The sequence below is a fragment of the Girardinichthys multiradiatus genome, chromosome 22 (assembly GCF_021462225.1).
Source record: "Girardinichthys multiradiatus isolate DD_20200921_A chromosome 22, DD_fGirMul_XY1, whole genome shotgun sequence".
In the NCBI taxonomy this organism is placed as follows: domain Eukaryota; kingdom Metazoa; phylum Chordata; class Actinopteri; order Cyprinodontiformes; family Goodeidae; genus Girardinichthys; species Girardinichthys multiradiatus.
Genome location: NC_061814.1, coordinates 32,165,124 through 32,185,926, shown reverse-complemented (window position 1 = coordinate 32,185,926; position 20,803 = coordinate 32,165,124). Strand labels below are relative to the sequence as shown.

At 38.5% G+C, this 20,803-nt stretch overlaps 2 protein-coding genes across 3 annotated transcripts in view; both read left to right on the top strand.

The window, feature by feature from the left end:
• tmem63ba (transmembrane protein 63Ba) overlaps positions 1-11,560 on the top strand; it is a 34,094-nt gene extending 22,534 nt beyond the window's left edge. For both annotated transcript variants that reach the window (XM_047352046.1, XM_047352047.1), the window contains 13 exons: positions 51-174; positions 2,342-2,475; positions 2,589-2,726; positions 2,989-3,142; positions 3,703-3,809; positions 3,927-4,013; positions 4,124-4,189; positions 5,429-5,591; positions 5,726-5,831; positions 6,029-6,196; positions 6,333-6,448; positions 6,543-6,611; positions 7,796-11,560. In XM_047352046.1, coding sequence (XP_047208002.1) covers positions 51-174; positions 2,342-2,475; positions 2,589-2,726; positions 2,989-3,142; positions 3,703-3,809; positions 3,927-4,013; positions 4,124-4,189; positions 5,429-5,591; positions 5,726-5,831; positions 6,029-6,196; positions 6,333-6,448; positions 6,543-6,611; positions 7,796-7,960 — 1,597 coding nt within the window. In that variant the 3' untranslated portion in view covers positions 7,961-11,560. The remainder of the gene's footprint in view (positions 1-50; positions 175-2,341; positions 2,476-2,588; positions 2,727-2,988; positions 3,143-3,702; positions 3,810-3,926; positions 4,014-4,123; positions 4,190-5,428; positions 5,592-5,725; positions 5,832-6,028; positions 6,197-6,332; positions 6,449-6,542; positions 6,612-7,795) is intronic.
• Positions 11,561-13,753: 2,193 nt separating this feature from the next.
• Positions 13,754-19,999, top strand: LOC124859315 (zinc transporter ZIP9). Its single transcript, XM_047352052.1, has 7 exons — positions 13,754-14,200; positions 14,609-14,714; positions 14,942-15,103; positions 15,181-15,249; positions 16,963-17,048; positions 17,132-17,266; positions 17,366-19,999. The coding sequence occupies exons 1-7, from the start codon at positions 14,105-14,107 to the stop codon at positions 17,624-17,626; spliced, it is 915 nt and encodes a 304-aa protein (XP_047208008.1). The 5' UTR covers positions 13,754-14,104; the 3' UTR covers positions 17,627-19,999.
• The last annotated feature ends 804 nt before the right edge of the window (positions 20,000-20,803 follow it).

The following is a 20,803-nucleotide window of genomic DNA, read 5'->3' as shown; positions in this document are numbered from 1 at the left end:
CTCCTCCTCTGTCTGACATGGCTGATGTTTTATGGGTTTTTTTAATTCAGGAAGAAGGCAGAGCGCAACAAGAAATTCTTTGTCGACCTGCAGGCCAAGGAGCATGATGTAACCATGATCAACCCCAAGCCTTGTGGACACCTTTGCTGTTGTATCATTAAAGGCTGTGAACAGGTTAGAAACACCTCTTATGCTTGAAGAAAAAAATAAAAAATGCATATTTGCAGTTTTTGTGAACAAGCTGTGTAAAACGTACATATGATAAGAAATGGTAAATACTGGCTTTTATGTACATTACCAAAGAGTAAGCATGGTATAGATTAGATGGTATTTCTTGCTAGGATCATGTGATGCTGCATATGACAGGATTCTGTGAATATGACGGCGGCATGGATGTTGAAACTGTAGAGTTCCTGTGTGCTTAAAGTATTTGCTGTCTTACAGATGTGACATTTAAATGCAATGATATTTTCATTTTTTAATGGGGGTAAGTTATTCAAGTCAGTATGGCTACAGCAACAACCAAACATCTGCGATGACTGGCGATGAGTCTTACATTGCTGTGGAAATATTTTGGCCAGCTCTTCCCTGGGGAATTGTTTCAATTTAGACACATTAGAGTTTTTTCGAGCATGAACACCTTTTTAACATGATGCCACAGCTTCTTAATCAGATTTAGGTCTGAATTTTGACGAGACTAGCCCCAAACCTTCTTTTTTGTTGGTGTTTTTTTTTTTGAGTCATTCAGAGGTGGATCATTGTTGTGCTGTGTAAACCAAATAAGCTTTAGCTTTAGATCACAAACTGATGCCTGGATATTCACTTTCAGTGTTTTTTGCTAAAGGGCTAAATTCACGATTACATTACGGCAAATCATCCAGGTCCTGTTGCAGCAAAGTAACCCCAGGCCGTCATACCGCCGCCATGATGTTTGACCGTCACACATTTTCCAAAACGTTTTGCCTCTTTAGTCCACAGAATATTTCCACAAAAGTCTTTAGACACAGGCCTTCATGTTCCTTTTGGTCTGCTTTTTGCCTTGGATCTCTCCCATGGATACAATATTTGGTTTGGTGGTCACTTCTGGGAAGGTTCACTGCTTAGAAATGGGTTTTTAAATATTTCCACACTGACAAATGTCAGTGACTTTGATTCTTATCTCTTCTTGACTTTTTTTCACATGTGGCTGTTTGCATTGTATATGAATTTAGTGCTTAGTCAGGCCTCCTTTTCCAGGAGTTACTGCCCCAGTGCAGCATGGCATGGAGGACATCAGCCTGTAAGTCTGATGCTATCAAAGGCCAGGTTGCTTTAACGGGGACCTTCAGCTCATCTGCATCGTCTGATCTGGCATCTCCATTTCTTCTCTTGGAAATACTCCATAGGTTCTCTATGGGTTTTATGTCAAAAGAGTTTCCTGCCAATCAAATACAGTGATACCATGGTCATTAAAGCAGATATTGATACTTTTGGCAGTTTGGGCCGGAGCCAAGTCCTGCTCAGCATCTCCCAAACAGCACCCCCATAGAGCTTGTCAGCAGAGGGAAGTTCTCAAACATTTCTTGGTAGATGGCTGCACTGACTTTGGAATTGAGAAAATCCAGTGGACCAACACCAGCTAGTGACAAGGCTGTCCAAGTCATCACTGGCTGTGGAAACGTCACACTGGACCAAGAGTGACTTAGATTCTGTGCCTCTCCACTCTTCCTACCAGGGGCCTCGAACTCCAGTCCTGGAGAGCTCCTGTCCTGCAACATTTAGATATATCCCTGCTCCAACACAGCTAAATCAAATGATTGAACTACCTTTTCAGCATGTCATCAGGTTTTGCAGAAGCCTGGCACTGATTCTAGCTAAAGCCCACACCTTGTTGATCTCTCCCAAAAACTTGAATGGGCTTTGCTTAACAGTGATCCCAAGGCTAGAGTTATTCCCACCACACTTTTTTCCTTCCACTAAACTTTCCAGTAATATGTTTCCATACAGCGCTCTAAACAGCCAGCTTTACCGTCCTTGTGGAGGGTGTCAGTGACTGTCAGATCAGCCACTATATCAGCAACCATAACATAGCCGTAAATAACGTTTTTGTGTGAAAAATATGGTTTTTATTGGTTTTATGTAATATTCATTTTTTTGAAGAACTCAGTTTTGATTAACAGATTATCAGTAAGCTACAATTATCAAAATTAACAAAAAAAAAGCAAGTGAATATAAGAAGAATAGAATATAAGAATATAATGTTTATAATATAGTTTGGCTTTTCAAATTTATTACTCTTCTAAACTAACTTTTCGGTGATATTTTAATTTACTGTGATGGATCTCTATTTTTCTTCTTATAGGAAGAAGCTGTGGGCTACTACACCAGGCTGGAGGCAAAATTAAAGGATGAATCCAGGAAAGAGCGAGAGAAAGTTAACAAGAAACCTTTAGGAATGGCCTTTGTCACTTTTCAAAATGAAACCACGACTGCCATGTAAGTTTACTTACAGGTGATTAGATAAGTGAAGGCGTGTTTGTTGTTTTGCTTCTGGACTGCTGTAATTGCAACATGCTCGTGTTTTTGATTGTTGGATGTTCATCTGTCAGAATTTTAAAGGACTTTAATGCTTGCAAGTGCCAAGGCTGCCACTGCCGTCGTGAACCTAAGAACTCTCAGTTCAGCTCCAGGCTGCACACCCACAACTGGACCGTCACTTATGCCCCCCATCCTCAAAATGTCTACTGGTGAGGACAAATACTTAGTCACATAATGAAAACAGTAGGTGCATTTTGGCTTTCAGATTAGTCCAGATGCCAAGTAGTTAGTTGGTATTTCTCTTTATGTCACATTAGGAAATGCACAAGACTTTTTTTGGAAAAACTCTTGCTTACCCCTGATGATGTTTTGTTTTTAAGCTACAGTTTTGGCTTTCTGGCCAGCTATGTCCATCTCTGCAGGTTACTACACTGTGTCGGTCTAACTGCTCGGTGACCCCTTTTCCCACAGGGAGCATCTGTCACTGGGAGGAATCTCATGGTGGGTCCGCTGCTTCATCATCAACTGCATCCTCTTCCTTCTCTTATTCTTTCTGACCACCCCTGCCATCATCATCTCCACCATGGACAAGTTTAATGTCACCAAACCAGTGGAGTACTTAAATGTAAGTATCCAAAACTGATCTGTTATGATGTCTGAAGTCTGAAAAGGTAATTCATGTGATTGAAGTATGGAACAAATATTAAGTTTCCAGGCTTTATTCATTACCTCATTATCTAAAATAAGATAATTAAGCAAATTAGTTTATTTTTTGATTATGTCCTTTAAGGTACATTTATTCACAAATTTTTAAAAAGTGCAATTTTATATTTTATGTGGCCTCCAGGCCATCTTAGATCAGGGTTTTGAACTGGGTCTGGTTTATATGCTAAACAAAGCATTGAAATTCCTATTTTATGTCATCTTTACAAACATTACTAATAAATCACAAACTGTGCTTTCCAGAATCCAATTTTATTTTGGATAATTTAGTCCAGGTTTGTTGATCTACATTTGTCCAGATGCCAAAAAGCATTGAAATAGCCCTTTAGCACATTGCCAGATCAACGGCCTGGTTTATTGTTTAATGATTTGTGGAACATACAGGTAATACCACCCTAGTAGGTAAATGTCACTGAAAAAAATGTGGATATTAATATCTTACTCATGTTTTTCTGATTCCAGAATCCCATCATAACCCAGTTCTTCCCCACCCTCCTCCTGTGGTCTTTCTCTGCCTTGCTTCCTACCATTGTCTACTACTCTGCCTTCTTTGAAGCCCACTGGACCCGGTATGTTTAATATCCACCAATACTTCTGTTGTCTTCCTTTTGTATTTGAAGTTTAAAAGCTTACGTTGTGCAGCATCGTGGTTTTAATATGTGTGGATGGTTTATCTTGCTGTACAGGTCAGGAGAGAACAGGACCACAATGCATAAATGCTACACCTTCTTGATCTTTATGGTGTTGTTGTTGCCCTCCCTTGGACTCAGCAGGTGTTGCATGTTATTTTTGTTATGTAACAAAACATTAAATGCAATATGAAGAAATCATTTTTGTGAACATTTTTATATTTTTAGCTAATGTGTTTCATTTATTTTTGCAGTCTGGATGTTTTCTTCCGCTGGCTTTTTGATAAAAGATTCTTGGCAGATGCTAAAGTGAGATTTGAGTAAGTTGTGTGGTCTTATAATTTTTCTATGAAGTCAGAACTTGCACCACACTCAAAATGAGCATGTTCTAGCTGCAAACTGTGGGATCGTTTCGATGCTAACCGGTGTTAGCAATACAAGCCGACACCAATTTCTCTCTCACCACACCTATTGAACATGTTTTTACAAACAAAGGTTGTACTGTGGTATGTGCGCCATTGGTCCAATGAGATCCAAACCGTCAGAGCTGCTAACAGTTTTTGCCTGCGATTTTACACTACGTTGTGGATCCCAGAGGTGGGGGGGGTAACTTATTGCATTTATTTGAATAACTTTTTGAAAGAAATGTTCTTCTAGGAGTAGTTTTACAGCACCGGACCTTTTACTATTTTAAGGCAACACAGTTACTTCACTAAACAAAGAACAAGCTCGTTTTAACCACCAGAGTCAGACAGATGCCCATACAGTTTAGGTTACGGTGAGACTCCTTATATGTTTACAAGTTTAATTGTTCTAATGTAATTTTGTGTCTGCTGAGCTTGGTGTGCCATTTGAAGGTCAAGTGAATACGCAGTAAACGATAGACGTTACACTGTTCCAGCATATCTATTCTGCCTACTGTAAGTATTGGCTATGAACAGTGCTCTATAAGTCAAGTTTGAAGCTTTGTGTTGTGAAAAAAAATTCATTTTGAAATGTAGTTTTTTTCCTCATTAATTTCTTTTGTAATGATGTTATTATTTTTACTCATTTTTACTTTATTCTTTCAAATAACAGAATTTGCACATAACTTAATATTTTTGACTTATTCCATCATTTTCACAAATTAAATTAGATGATAGGATCAAACTGTTACTCAGCACCTAAGTAGCCATTTTACCAAATACGTATTACTCCTACGTGAGTAAAATATATTAAAATAATCCTAATCTTGAGTACATTTTTTGGCTACTCTACCCACCTCTAGTATATGCATAGTGGTCATATTGGATTTTGAAATTGTGACTTCTCTGAGACCTCTGACCTTCCAAGTCAGAATTCTAATTCACGGGGGTGTCCTTGTTTTAATTTCAACTGGGAGCTAGGGCTACCACCATTCATTGTGTTGGATGACATAAACCTGATCTGTCAATATCAATATTAGTAGGCTTCACATCATTTTTATGATTTCATTTTCTTAAATATGCTCCAAAGTCCTGAATGCAGAAATATATATATTTCAGAATTAAACTTTTTTCCTTCTCCCTTGTATTTTATAGGTGTGTGTTCCTGCCTGACAATGGAGCCTTCTTTGTGAACTATGTCATTGCTTCTGCATTCATTGGTAATGCTAATGACCTGCTGAGGATCCCTGGCTTACTTCTGTACATGATCCGCCTGTCACTGGCTCGCTCTGCAGCTGAGAGAAAGAACGTTAAGAAGGTCAGTCTTCAGCATATGAGTCCAAACAAGAAGGAAGAAAACCTCCGTATAATCGGTCTCCCCCACGCAAGCAGTTTTGTTGTGTTGCTTTATCCTGAATGGACAACTGTTAAACTGTATGTTGTGTTGTTCAGCACCAAGCATATGAGTTCCAGTTCGGGGCAGCTTATGCCTGGATGATGTGTGTCTTCACGGTGGTTATGACCTACAGCATCACCTGCCCAATCATCGTTCCTTTTGGTGAGTCCTGCTGTTTAAACTCTGTGCACTGGTCGCTCCATCTTGTTTCACATCAGTAGAGTGCACTGATCAGATGACTGCAGATTAAGCATGCAGAGGGCAGGCAACATGCAGTGGTTCTGTTCTATATCCAGAGGCTTATCTACAGGACTAATTGGATTAGTCGTGCTCATTTTCTTGTCTTTCTTCCTGTGCAGGACTGATGTACATGCTGCTGAAACACCTAGCGGATAGGTACAACATGTACTACGCCTATCTACCAACAAAACTGGACAAGAAAATTCATTATGGAGCTGTCGACCAAGTGGTGGCAGCTCCTATTCTCTGTCTCTTTTGGCTTCTGTTCTTTTCCACTGTTCGATCTGGTAAGAGGACGGCTCCCTCTACTGGTCACAAAAATGTTGTCAAATATTGCCTTACCTTGCACTTTATTTTCAAACCTAAAAATGAGCAAGGATTCATCAAATATATATGTTGTCTCTTATATCCCCCCCCCCCCAGGGTTTGATGCGGCGACATCCATGTTTACTTTTGTGGTTTTGATCATCACAATCATCATTTGCCTTTCTCATGTCTGCTTTGGGCATTTTAAATACTTAAGTGCTCACAACTACAAGGTTTGCTTAATCTATGTGTTCCTACCTCTTCCTATGATTACTTATATGTAAATATTTACATCTGCTTATGCTGAATATCTCGTTTCTGCATCAGATTGACCAGGATGTGGATGAAGTGGAGAATGGAGGTTCATCACGCCCTTCTTCTGCCAGCAGGCCAACGGTAGAAACTAGTTCTTGTTCCTCGGCCTCAAGCAATGACCAAATAGACTTTCAAAGAACTTAGAAGTATGAAGGTTGAAAAGAAATTGTTTATTTAAATTCTTGCACGTTGTCGATCAAACGTAGAAGGTAAAATGAGGAAGACGATCAGAATGTTCTCTATAATAAAGGTTGAAATGGACATTGCTACCCTTTGACAAATAAACTTTAGTTTATAAATGACAATAAACTAGCAGTTAAACTGAAACAGATTTATTAAACACGTCAAATTAGTCTTTTATATTGGGTTGATGTAACACGTTTTTGCCACAGTCCATTAAGACAGTTGGGAGAAACATAAAAAGCATAAAGAGATGGAAAGAAATATTCGTAAATGTTTTTACAGTGGTAATATTGAATCCCTTTTAGCTTTCATCATATTTTGACTTTCTGTGCATGAGACCTGTACTGTTTTATTGTTGTCATTGTTTTTTCTATACTTGTTCTATGGTTTAGTGACAATTTTAATTGGGTAATCCTGGTTCAGTTCAGTTTGTTTACATCACACCAACTCACAGCAAATGTCATCTGAAGGTCACTTCACAAGACATCCAGATCCAGAAGTATATAAACCGATTAATCCAATAAATAAAACGAGAATCCGATTCAATACAGCCAATTGCATGCGGTCCAGATGCAGTTGATCGTTTACTGGCAAAAAGTCTTCTATGTGTGGAAGCCCAGCCGATCGCATGGAGAGATCAAATTTGCAGCAATAACTCTGCAGCAATAACCTGAGCGAGCATGTGTGACAGCCTGGAGGAACGGCATCCTTTTAGTTCAGGAAGAAACATTCAGCAGAACCAGGCGCAGATGTTTAGACCAGCTGGGGCTCGAGAAGACTGAGCAGGCGCAAAAACCATAGAAGAACAGGGTACTTTCTATGATAAAGAAAACACAATGAGTTAATGGTAGCACCAGCTCGTCTAGAAGAGTAAGTGTTGAAGAGTAACAGTTGAGCTCTGGGCCAGCAGTATGATTTATAGGATAAAAAACAGCATATAGTTGGTCTTAAAGTGACTTGATTGATTGGGACAAATAAAATAACCTTTACAGGCTTAATTGAAAAGGCCTGTTTGAAATTAATACAATCCTGCTGTTTGTTAAATAATTAACACACTGTTTTATTTTGTGTTCTCTACATAGCAAACATACATATGTCAGGTACTTCAAGATCCCCAGTCAGAGGAGGCCGGATCAGGAAGCGGAGAGGACGACGGGCAGGGCTCCTCAAGGGATGAGGAAATTATCCAAACTGATAACTTCCACTCTGGGGAGGACAGCCTCATTGAGAACGAGGTGCGGCAGTGAGGCAGTCTGGGACAGAAGGACAAACGTCAAGTTAAACTTGACGAGTGCAATGAATGTGTGACATTAAAATGGAACTGAACCAGCAGTTCACCAAAGCATCTCAGCCTCCATCAGGGGACCTTAGCTTGACTAACATAAGCACACTGTCTACTAAGGATTAAAAGGTTGTTTCTCAAGGACGTTTTCGTCAGTAGGCCTTGTCAAAGAACATCGACTGTGTACCTGAAATAGAAATCTACTTTGACAAGGCAAAAGCGGCAAAGACTAGGCACTCTCTGATCACTGCAGATGGACCGATGAAAGGAGACACTGATGCACAAATGAAGAGTTTTTGCCTTTTCTTTCTAGAGGAGAGAAGTTCTTTGTGTTTCCTTAACTTTTTTGCACTTGAATGAAAGAACCAGGGAGCTCAGGTTTCTGAGGTACTGCTTTTATGGCATGCAAATTCAAAGGATGGAGCAACTGTTTCTTCATGATGCTTTGTCGGTGTGTCTGTCAGCATTAGATGCTTCCCATGAATAAGCAGCTTACTAATGTCAGCAGATGGCTAAATTTGAGCTTTGGTGATGGACTTAAACGGTTCTTCCAATTCCATAGAAGCCTTTAAACATAAGAAGATGTGCTACTAACACTCCTCGTAGCTTTACTACTATACATCTATATAACTCTGGATTTGTAAAGTAGCGTTTTTTTTTGTTGTTGAGCGGATATTTATTGTGAGCATGATATTTTTAAATCCATTCCAGTCTGATGCAACCTTAAACTGTGGAATACGGTATTTAATTAATCTCCTAGTACACTACACTGACACAATGCTCTCCCTCAACGCCTGAGCCTTTGTAGGGACTGCTGCTGTGTTGGACCGCTGCTACTGATGTTACCGCCCCTTCCCTAGAAGGGGAATACCCCTGCACCGCTGCTGCAGCAGAACTGAAGGCTGAGAATCTGTTGCTCAGAGGATGCTTTTTTTTAGATGACTCTAGGACTAGCTCTTCATGCACTGTTTTCATTTAAATTGTCTCGTTTAATGTTTACAGCATGATGTAGAGGTTTGAAAATAAGCATCATATTTAGATGGCTACTTCTGGCTTTATGATTGGTTAAAATGAAGTTCCTTCCACCCCTCTCTTCATTACTAATGTTTGTTTTTATTAACACGCTTCATGATGGACAGTACCAGTCAGGTGTTTACATCCAAACATCATCAGTGTGAATCAGATGGTGTGATTATACGACAACTCCAAAGAGTAAAAAAAAACAAAAAAAAAACTGGACTGTTTGTGCAAGTATGTAGATTTTCTGTAAACCCGACCGGGTCACAATTATACATACAGGCTCAAACATACACATAGACCTCCGCAAATACTTGAATACAAGTTCCTAAGAAAGCTGTAGAGACACCACTCACAAGTTTCTGGTATCATTGTGTCTCAATATTTGACCCCTCTTCATATCAGAAATAGTAGAGTTCATTTAAACTGGCTGGCTTCCTGGCATGAGGTCATGGGGTCATTCCACAAGCTTAATTTCCTGCCGTTTCCATTCCATGTGAGCTTGAGATCGTAGCCTTGTTGAAAGGTCTAAATGTGTCCACGTTTCAGCCATCCAGCTGTTCATTTGAGCTAAAGCTAAAGAATTTTGAGGTACTCTTATCATTCCTCACACTTTGAGCAATGAGCTTCTACAGCTGGGCTTAATATAGCCTCTTAGCATGATGCTGCCACCACCGTGCTTAATGTTTGAAAGTCTCACTATGATGCCTTCAAACATACATCTTGTCATTGTGTTCAGATTTCAGTCCAGTTTGAAGGCATTTGGAGCAGGAGCTTTTTATCTTGGTCTGCCTCTTCCCAGTCTATAGTGATGTTACACTGTTCACTATGGACAGTGACCCCGGTGTTCCACCATTTTCCAGTTTGATACGCTTGAGCCTTGTTGGTTCCTCAACATCCACACTAATTTCATTTCTTTTGAAGGTCAGATGGTTTAAACTTGGTTATCACTGGTTCTTCAACAGGACATTGATCCTGAACACTCGTCCAAACTGGTCCTGTAATTTATTAAAGCGTTCTAACATTAAGCTTCTGGAATGGTACTGACCTCAACTCTAATGAACATTTATGCGCTATTCTATTTTCTATTTAAGAGAAAATCCCAAATAAATTAAAGCTTGTTCTCCTAATTCTTATTTTTAAACTTTATTGAAGTTTAATCATTCCTGTCTGGAACAAGAAAGGTTCAGATGCATAAAAAAGCTCAACTTAACATTCATGCCAGAAATGATTGTATGTAAACAACTGAACTATTCTGTAGGTAACATATTTGATCACTGTTACAAGTTCTCATCACTCTTTACACAGACCAGTAGTGTTTAATTCAAACTGATTTTTCCATTAACATGTCGCCTGCGCTCACATTGGGTGGACCGATGGAGACGTTTTACGTCTGCTTCTCCCTGTACCACCATATCAAAGAAGAATGTAATGTTTCTGCTTGTTGGGCTGGGGTGAAACCATCTGGTTGTTTTCGTTTCACCCTTACATCCGTGCTACGAGGATGTCTCCATACTTATTATCATCTAGATTTAATAGTTAACACATTCATGACCTGCTGGTGCCTACTGAAGTAGCTCCTCGCTGATTCTAACCAAATGACAAACTTCATGTAACAAATTATTTGAAAACTAGTGCCCATACAGTTTCTCAGGATCTTTGAAGTTTTACTTTAATTTTCTTTTCTTCTTCTTTTTTTTTTTTTTTTAAACATTATAGCTTGCCCCATTAACCTTAAAGGAAACTGCTGGTAAATAATGCAAAAACAGCCACTAACCATTCACTGTTGGATATGATGCACTAATCTTTTTTTCACTGATATGACTGACAAAGAGGAGCGCACAGTAACCGCAACCATGGACCAAAACGGCTTCAATGCGGTTTGTTGTGTCACGGCTTCAGTAAGATTGTTGACCTGCTGTTTCTCTTGTCATGATTGGGTAACTTGCTTTATACCTCTTTTATACATCTAAGATAACTGAATGTGTCCTGTCAGAATAACAAACACTGTCATGCCGTGAGAGTGTTTGTGAGAGCTGTGTTTAAAATCTCAGCTTCTGGTTTTTAGCACTGAATGTCGTCTTTGTTAGGTAAGTGCAAAATAACTAAAGGGTCTCTGAAAGAATGGTTTTCTTGCTAATCAGGAATTGAACATTTTATACTGGAACGAAAGTCATCCCTGTCTAGTTTCTGTGTTGGCATTTCGTTGGAGTCTGCAAGTTGATAAGCTGTGGACTTATTAGCTTGGTCGATGGAATAACTGGAAAGAAATGCTTTGTTTTTGTAAAGAGCCAAGCGAACAGATCATCATCATAATGTCTCCTCTGTTTGTTTAGAAAAGGTGGTTAAATGTGTGTCTACCAACTAAAACTGCTGAAATGTTTCTGTTTTGTTGAGTAATGCTACATGTTAAAGTGACAACGTCAGGTTTCAGCCTTTAACTCATAGATTGTCTTTTTCTCTGATGCCCCATTTGTTCAGCAGATATATGCTGTTTATATCTGTACTGCCCTGGTTTTGTTTCAACAATAAATCTGCATCTAATCAATTTTGTTTGTTTACTCTCAGACCATCTTCCCTCTGGTGTAATAGACATGTATGTGGGGTGGTGTATGGAGTATAAAACCTGTTTTTCTGTCTTACCATCCTCTAAAACCCTGGTCCCCAACCTTGGGAACCACTCTCCTGAATGCATCCTTATTCCAACACATCTGAATGAAATGAATGGTTTGCTACCAGGCTTTTGCATAAATGGATGACATGCTGAGGAGGTAATTAATTCATTTAAATTTTTTTCTTTTACCAAAGAAGATTTTTTTTTTTTTAAATGAGTAAAATTTCAGTAACCTTTCTGATATCTGGACCAGCTTAGACCAGGCTAAATAAAACCAATAATACTGCAAACCTGGGCCTGATTGTGCTATGCAAATTTTTAATTTTGTAATCTATGAAACCTTTACTCAGATATTGAAAGCTCAGAAAAGATTTATTCAATGATGTTTTAGTTTTTAATACCAAACTGAATCAGGATCAGCTTAAAAAGCATTTATATAGCTCTTTACCAAAGCACGAATCAGATGCTAGCCTAACCTTCTTTAAAGCTGTATTTTATTGTAAAACACACATATAAAACGTTTTTAATGTGCTATATCTCTAATGTGTATGTTACTCTAATGTTTTATTGTTTATAGCACAGTGGTACTAGTACTATTGGCAAAAATAAGTCAAACCCTACAGCTAAAACATGAACTGCCTTACAGCTTGTCCACATTACACAACGTCAGCAAGCGCCGTTTATTACGGTATTCTCGTCGCTTCAAAATAAAAGCCCGGGTCCAAGACGTCTCTGACCAGATGAATTTCAAATTTATCGAAAACGTTTTATAACACATATACATACAATATATTCTGGTCTTCACTGAAAGAAAACTGGTTTAACACCACTCCATCAGTTCACATCTACTGTAAACCACCTACACATGTATCACTCAGGCGCACAAGCACCAGAGTAAGAATAAAAATAAAAATCCTATTTAATGTTTTTTTTTTTTTGCACCCTGAATGCGTTTTTTGCTGTATATTTGCTTGTGCACTCAAGAGGTTGAGTACATGCACAGTATTTCTGTTCTCCTGTGGTTTCTAGCAGCAGTAACTAAAGTGACTCACAATCGCTTGTCCTTTAATTCAAAAATAATTAGTTTAATTTTGTTTTTATTCAACTGAAGAAAATGATGGCTCATACACACATTGATTTATTCTATGAATCTACCTAACCCTTGAATAGATTAACAACAACAACAAAAATGGTCAGGCCAACGAAATTTTAGACATTAAAGCATGCTGATGCTCATCAGAAGGCAGCAAAAAGAAATATAGTGAAGACATTAAACTAAGACGCAAAAGTAAACATAATCATGTAGTAAACAAAAAATTGTGAAATAACTCAAAACATCTGTTATACTTTACATTCTTCAAAAGATTTTCATGAGGTCACCTGAATTGCTTTTCGAATAATCTTGAAGGAGTTCCCGGAGGAAGGATTAAAAATAAAGACAAACCATTAAATAGGAAGGTGTGTCCAAACATTTGACTGGTATTATATATATATATAAAATCTCACTCCTAAAGGCAAATTAGTAAGATGAGTTAATTTCAATCAATACCTAACATGCATGTTTTCAGACTGTGGGTGAAGTCGTAGTACCCAGAGAGAATCTATACAAACTCCATGCACGAAAACCAGAGGTTCATATTCCTGGCAGATTTGGGTTCTTCTGACTGGAACATTTTTAAGAGACCCAATTTTTTAATTGAGTCCTAATTTGAATCTTACAGAGAGTCTGCAGCTGTCTCTCAGAGTCTGTAGAGGGAGCTAAAGATTAAGGTCATGGCAAAGAGACGTTTAACCACAAAGACTTTGAAGATCACCAGCAACCAGGGGGAAGCTTGCAAAACACTGATCAGCAATTAGAAGAAGTATTCGATTGCTGCAATGTAACAATGATTGGTAAGGGTATATACTATTTTTTTCATAAAACGTAAATAAAAACTGATATTTTGTTCTATCTTTTGAACAGATGCCTGTTTAATCCTGTCAGAAACCAACTTCTTGGTTGATGATTTTTTTTTTTACATTTTAATCTGCCTAGGGGGTGGATATTTTAGGGGTTACCGTGTGAAAATATGTACCGGAAGTCAGCTTTTATTTTGAAAGTGGCTAATAGAAGATACCGTATTACATCGTAGCATGGCGCACAATTGAACTGCGTGAGGGAGGTGTTGGTTGGACCTCTGCCCTTTTAGAGTTGGGAGCCTGACGGAACGGGAGCTGAGCAAAGGGGGGTTGTGGGGTGAAATTCTGTGAGTTGGTCGCTGGAGGTTGCCTGTGAGGAAGGTTCTCCTCCTGGAGGAGGGACACGGAGACAGAAGTGCGACGTGGAAACCCAGAGCGCCGCTTATATCTCCTGAAGTAAACAAATGAAGTTCCGGTGAACAATAAGAGCAGACTTTCAGCTTTCTGGAGAAGCTGGTGTACTGGAATAAAATGAGACTCAGTGAACGGTGTTGGGGCTTGTAGGAAGAGGCCGTCACCATGGACGAGGGGCTGACTATTACTTTAATCTCTGTGGCGATGTTTGTTGGCTCCTTCTTACTGGGATTCATCCCACTGTTGTTCCGACTCTCTGAGGTAAGTTTTATTTTAACTCCCTCTTTAAACAAGATCAGCAGGCAGATTGATCACGACTATCATTTATTAGTCCTCAAATATAGTTCACTTTTACTCGCTTTATAGCGATGATGCTCTTCTAGGGCCGGTCAAAGGTTAAATGGGGCCCCAAGAGCGGCCAAGTTTATTTGGATATAAGCATTTATGGGTTAGGGTTATGTTTTTTTTCTATAATGCCCTTGTCAAGCTTTAAAACTTTAAACTAAACTCAAATGTTATTGAGTGAGGTCAGGCATATTGGAACATATAGATAAGTAAAGAGCTGTGGTGGACTGGCAACTGGTCCAGGGTCCAGGGTTGGTTCGGTGCTGTTTTATAAGCTCTTATAAATATGCCTTAAACTTATGTGTTGACTTGCAATCCTGATAGAAAAGCCTCCAGTTTGTGACCATTCTGGGGGCAGGTCTGCTGTGTGGGACAGCACTGGCCATCACCATCCCTGAGGGTGTGGGTTTACTGGAGGATTCATGGAGAGGTAAGCTCACTGTCTGAATTTGAAAGAACCTGAATCACACCACTCAACTTTCTTTGTCACTGGTTGTCTTGACAACAGATGTGATGTGATGCAGTCCATCCTCTCTCATCAAAGTTACATTTGTGTTTCAATGCAAACCATTGAAATTACAGCTGAAAGCAGGATCACCTGTCTGAATGTGTTCGTCTGCTTTGTTGTCCTTCCTCTCCTTCATCTTCTCTCTGCAGAATCCTCCTCTGAAGCTCCATCTGGTCTGAATGCCATTGAAAAAAACACATCTTCCACAGAGGGAAGCTCTCCACCTCGGTTTTATATCGGCGTGGCTTTGACGTTTGGGTTTACGTTCATGTTTGTTGTCGATCAGATTGCAGGATACTGTTCCTTGCGTGGCAAGTTTAAATCACTCTCTCTTTGAGCTTAATTTTATATTAAATCTTCAATTCTTACGCTGATCATCTGATTTCAGATCCTACGACACATTTGTCGAATAAGGCTCACATCACAGCCACTTTAGGGTTGGTTATCCATGCTGCAGGTATGTTATATAATCAAATGTCCTCTGGTCACACAGTGCCTTGCGAAAGAATTCATAGCCCTTAAACCCTTTCACATCTTGTCAACTTTGCAACTACAAATTTCAATGTACTTCATTTGGGAATTTATGTGATAGACCAACACAAAGTAGTGCATAATTGAGGGGGATGGAAAAGGACATGTGGTTTTCAAAATTTTTGGTAAAGAACAATCTGCATATGTATTCAGCCCCCTTTAAAACTGATACCCCTCAATAAATTCAGAACATGCAGATGACTTTAGAAGTCACCTAACGAGTCCACGTGTGTGCAATTTTATCACAGTCTAAATCCAGCGGTTCTATAAAGGCATTTTATATTTGTTAGAGAACATTAGTGAACAAACAGCAATAAAACTGTGGAGATGTTTAAAGCAGCTTTAAACATCTCACGGGGCTCCATTCGATTCATCATCTGAACATAAAACAACTTTAAACCTACCAAGATGTGACTGTCTACCTAGACTATTATCCGTGCGTTTTAGATTATCATTTGCTGCAAATCATGTACCTGTTTTTCAAAGCGCTGCATTGTATTTGACCATAACTTAAAATCCGAATAAAATCAATTCCGTTTTGTCATAACCTGACAAAATGTTTTGCAAGACACTATATTGGTTAGCTTGTGTTTGCTTAAAGTGCAGAAGGACTTTCCGGAAAACAAGCATGAGAAATCTGAAACAAAACCCAGTTATTCATGTTCTCATGTGACTTAGTGTGATGTGCTGAAAATAGCTAAGCTTCTCTTTCTCATTCAGCTTGGGCTTTTTAGCATAGCCATAACCTGCAAATTGCAAAAACAATGCAAAACTGTTAAATAATATTCACCCATGCAGTACAGTACTGTCCTCTAGGAGGTAAAATCAACACAGCACTAACATAAGCAGAAGACACGATGCTACCTCTATCAAAACGATGGCCAGGACGTCATATCTACACACAATACATTCATGTCCAACATAAAAGTTTGTTTTCATTTTAGTGTAATCTGCAGCTCTGCGCTTTGCTGCGTCCATTGTTCCATAGACAGAAGGAACTGAACCCTTAAACAAATGAAGTCTTTCAGCAAATCCTTCTTGATACTGGCGGAGGTTGCTGAAGGCACTCGTCCATAAAGTGGGGAACATTCCCCAATGATGTGGGAACATTTCCATGAAAAACAAAATTTAATCAGGCACTTTAAAGTGGTTCTGATGCTGGGGGACGGTGTAATAAATTGTGTGGATTAATACACCAAACAACTGAACCGAACTTATCCTCTTGCAGCGTAGACATACTTGAGCTTGGACTACAAAATCACAGCAAGAAATAAATATGGCGGATACACGAAATTGATCAGCTGGAAGTCCATGATCATATTTAGGTGTTCCACAGCAAATACAGTGACCTAACAGTTGAAAAAATGTAACAAATAGAGAAAATGGACTGAAAAATATGACCCAGACAGAGTATAAAGATATCTTCACAACACCTAGAGAGACAAAATTCAACTTTTCTGCACTCCTACAGACTCCAAGTACACAAAAATATGTATTTAAAGGATAAAAAAAGTGGATTTTGAATTATATGTCCCCTTTTGAATGATATGTCCCCTTTAATGCATTTTTAAGATACACTTTCCTAAACATGAGCTGAAATATTGCTGTTATTTACGATGATAATTCTTCTTGCATCCAGCTGATGGATTTGCTCTGGGTGCTGCCACCGCCACAGGTCAAGTGACCGTACAAGTGATCGTTTTTTTTGCTGTCATTCTACACAAGGTGAGAGAAGTTGTCAGCTCAATTGAGCTGTAGAGATCTTTAACGTGATGTAACAGAGCTGATGACATCTGTGTAACCTGCAGGCTCCTGCTGCTTTTGGTTTGGTCTCCTTCCTGATGCATGTAGGCCTTGAGAAGAAGGACATTCAGGGACATTTACTGGCTTTCTCAGCTGCAGCACCTGTAGTCGCTATCAGCACTTACTTCATACTGGACGCTGTAAGAAAGTACACATTGGCCACATCTCACTGAAAATCCAGTGCTGGTCTTTGCTTTCTGGCTTTGACCCAATGCATGTACGTGTGTGTTTGCCCACAGACTGGAAATTCCTCTCAGAGCCAGATGAGTGCAACAGGAGTGGGAATGCTGTTCTCAGCTGGGACTTTCCTTTATGTGGCCACGGTGCACGTCCTCCCTGAGATCAGCAGTAGCAGGAAAGAAGAACCCCTCTCTAACCTGCAGGAGCAGACTGAAGTAGAAACCCACCAAGCGAGACACCTGGGGCTCCTAGAGAGCCTCACCCTCATCCTTGGTGTGGGACTCCCAGTTGTGTTGGCCCTCGGGCTGCACGATGACTGAAGGAGAATGGGAGTTTACTGTAATGGGTGCAGAATATGCACGACTGAATGAAAAACTGTACTCTTATCGCACCATCAGAGGATAGGATGTGCCTCCGAAGAGTTAACATGGGTGTGCTAACTAACCATTGAGTCCTACCATTGTTCCGGCATCAATAGAGTTTCCTGATTTTGAAAGGGCTTTGTTACCTTTATATGTTGTTCTCGTTCGGCCAGGTTTCCTTTACAAGGAAACAAAAAGAGGGATGTTTCTTACTAAGATGTCCTACTTTTAAAATTAAAACCACTGTCAGCGGGTAGATTTACAGCAAATACAAGAGAATAATTTGATACTGTTATGTGCCCAATATGGGATCTAGTTTGCACAGATTGTACTAGCTTGGTGTTTGAAAAATAGCATCGACTTTCAGTTTTACATGCAAAAGAGCAAGTTGGAAAATTTCTCGAATTCTACAATTCTTTTTTGTTAGAATTTCCATCAGTAAGAAAAAAGTTATTCCTGATGCAGGAATAGGCCTTAAGAGAGCTCCTAATGGGAGGAAATGTTAAGAGTAGGGAGGAGGACCTTTAGTGTGCCTAAGAGTGGCTTAAGATGGCGGAAAGACAAATAGGAAGGAGATATTCTCCAAACAATGAATAACAGTGAATTAATAAAACGCTACCGGCTTGATTGTGCAGGGATTCACCCCTTAATAGTCGAGTAAATGAGCAAATAAACTTCTATAACAATTATACAATTATTAATATAGAGATAAGATAAACTTTATCATCCTTATAGGGCAAAATTAAATAGTTTCAGAAGGAGGACAGATTATAGGTCCACCTCTAATAAGGTAATATTAGGAATTATAAATAAATTATAGAAACAATAATGAATAACCATGAATAAAAAGTACAGAATTATTTAAATATTTACAGACTGCAAAATGCTTTAGGCAAATACATTTCTCTGAATTGGAGTTTCTGTCGAACTGAATCACTCCTAAGCTAGGAGTCCTTGGCATGAATTTCTAGGCTAAGATAGGAGCTCTCTGAGAGGACTCTGAGAATCTTTGTAAATACGAACCCAGATTTTTATTTGAGTACACTGATTTTCACAAAATCATTAGTGGGGAAATTTTTAGTATTTCTACTTTCAGTACTTTGTACAACCCATTTAACCTGTATAATGGTTATTTGTCTTCTATAATATTTTACAAGGCTGGATCCTACAGAGAGAGGGATCTTTGGCTATTCCTCTCTGCACAATCTCTCTAGATCGGGGGTCTGCAACTTGTGGTTCTTCATACCTTTGGCCAAAAATGCTAAAGAATTGAGCAATGTTTTCAAATGTAAATGTAATTTGAAAAAGGACGGCTTTAGCTGTTTTTCCTAAGCTTTTTCATGCAAAAAATACATAGCATTTCCACCAAGAATGATACTAATAGTGTGTGAGGGATATTTTTCTCATGAAATAATTTTTTTTTGTAAGTAGGTTTCTAGTTGTCTAGTTCCACACCTTTACGTTTGTGATAGTAGGACAGAAAAGTCTTTTTCTCTGGCATGCAGACTGTCTCTAATCATTGTTATGGAGCAGGGGTCTGGAACCTGCACCTCTGGAGCCACACGTGGTTCTTTAGGCCCACCATAGTAGCTCTTAATAACTGACCAAAACAGGAAATGGAGTAAAGCTATGTTTTTAAATTTAAAGTAATATAAATGCTAATTTTAGCTGACCTTCTTTGTCATTTCATGCAGTATCTGCATAGAAATTACACAGCAGAATCAGACTAATAGCCCCATTTCTATTATTAGGCCACAAACAAAAGTGTTTTTGGCTTGTTAAGCTTAAGCCATTCTGGTTATTTTTTATGGATACAGTAAACTTTTACAATGTTTAATGAAGACCTACAATTTGAAACTAAAAGACTTTGTTCTTATAAACTAATCAACTTCAAAATAAACTGTAAATTAAACATTTGGCATTTTAGTTGCATTTATTTTAAAGGAATTGCTAAGGGTACAATAAACTGGAAATGTGTAATTCCATAAAAAACAATAATTATTGTTTCCTAACATGAGATTTAATTCCATAATGAATAAATGCCCTCCATTTAGAGGTTTTTCAAAAAAGATTTTGTGTGATAATATGCAGCTGCAACAAAAGATGAACTTCTTTTAAGCCTTTTTGCACACCTTTACCCAAGGTGCAAACAGATTTGTCTGCATCTGTGTTGTAATATATTATGCAACGGTTAAAAGAAAATGACATTTAAAATAAAATGACATTTAAAATATTATGGCATGAAATATACTTGCATTCTGTAATTCTTGGATATTTATTGAACATATAAAATCGCCAAATTAATAAACATGTGTTATACCCAAACAACAATGATGGCTTAATTTGATGTTTTTAATAATGATAATCATATGTTTACTCCAAAATATATGATTATCATGCAGTTTTACAGCTAAGTTTAGCTGAATTTACCCTGTTTTAACCTCAAAAGAAAGCCTGCAGTGAGAGATTTTAACACAGTAAAACACACAGTGACTAGTGAAACATTAACCTTTATTTCTTTATATTTGCTCACTGAGCATATCTTAATTGCCTGTCAGCATTCATGTACCTGATGTCTGTAAAATAAAACTTTTTAACTTTCTAATGTGGAAAACTCAACTCTGCTTCCTAATAGCTTCTGTGGCACGTCTGCTGTTGACCCAGTGAATGATATGGGTTTATGTAAAACTGGAATCCTGTCAGCCTGAAACATTTTTCAAAACATAGCCAAAAAACAACCTTCACAGAGTTCCTAAAGGTAGACATGAGAAACTTTACTGTGATAACTTGTTAAAATAGAAACAACTTATATGAGTTATTTCCTGTAATGCTTCAGAAAGCAATGCCGGGCCTCTGCGCACTTCTACAGCCCAAATTGTACTCATTTACTTATTGCAGTTTTAAAGTGAAAGAAGGTGCTTTTCTGAATGTTTTGTAACTCTGTAAACTACCTTCCAGTAGCTCTGCATCTGAACAAGTAGCAAACACAGAAATACAGGTCCTTCTCAAAATATTAGCATATTGTGATAAAGTTCATTATTTTCCATAATGTCATGATGAAAATTTAACATTCATATATTTTAGATTCATTGCACACTAACTGAAATATTTTAGGTCTTTTATTGTCTTAATACG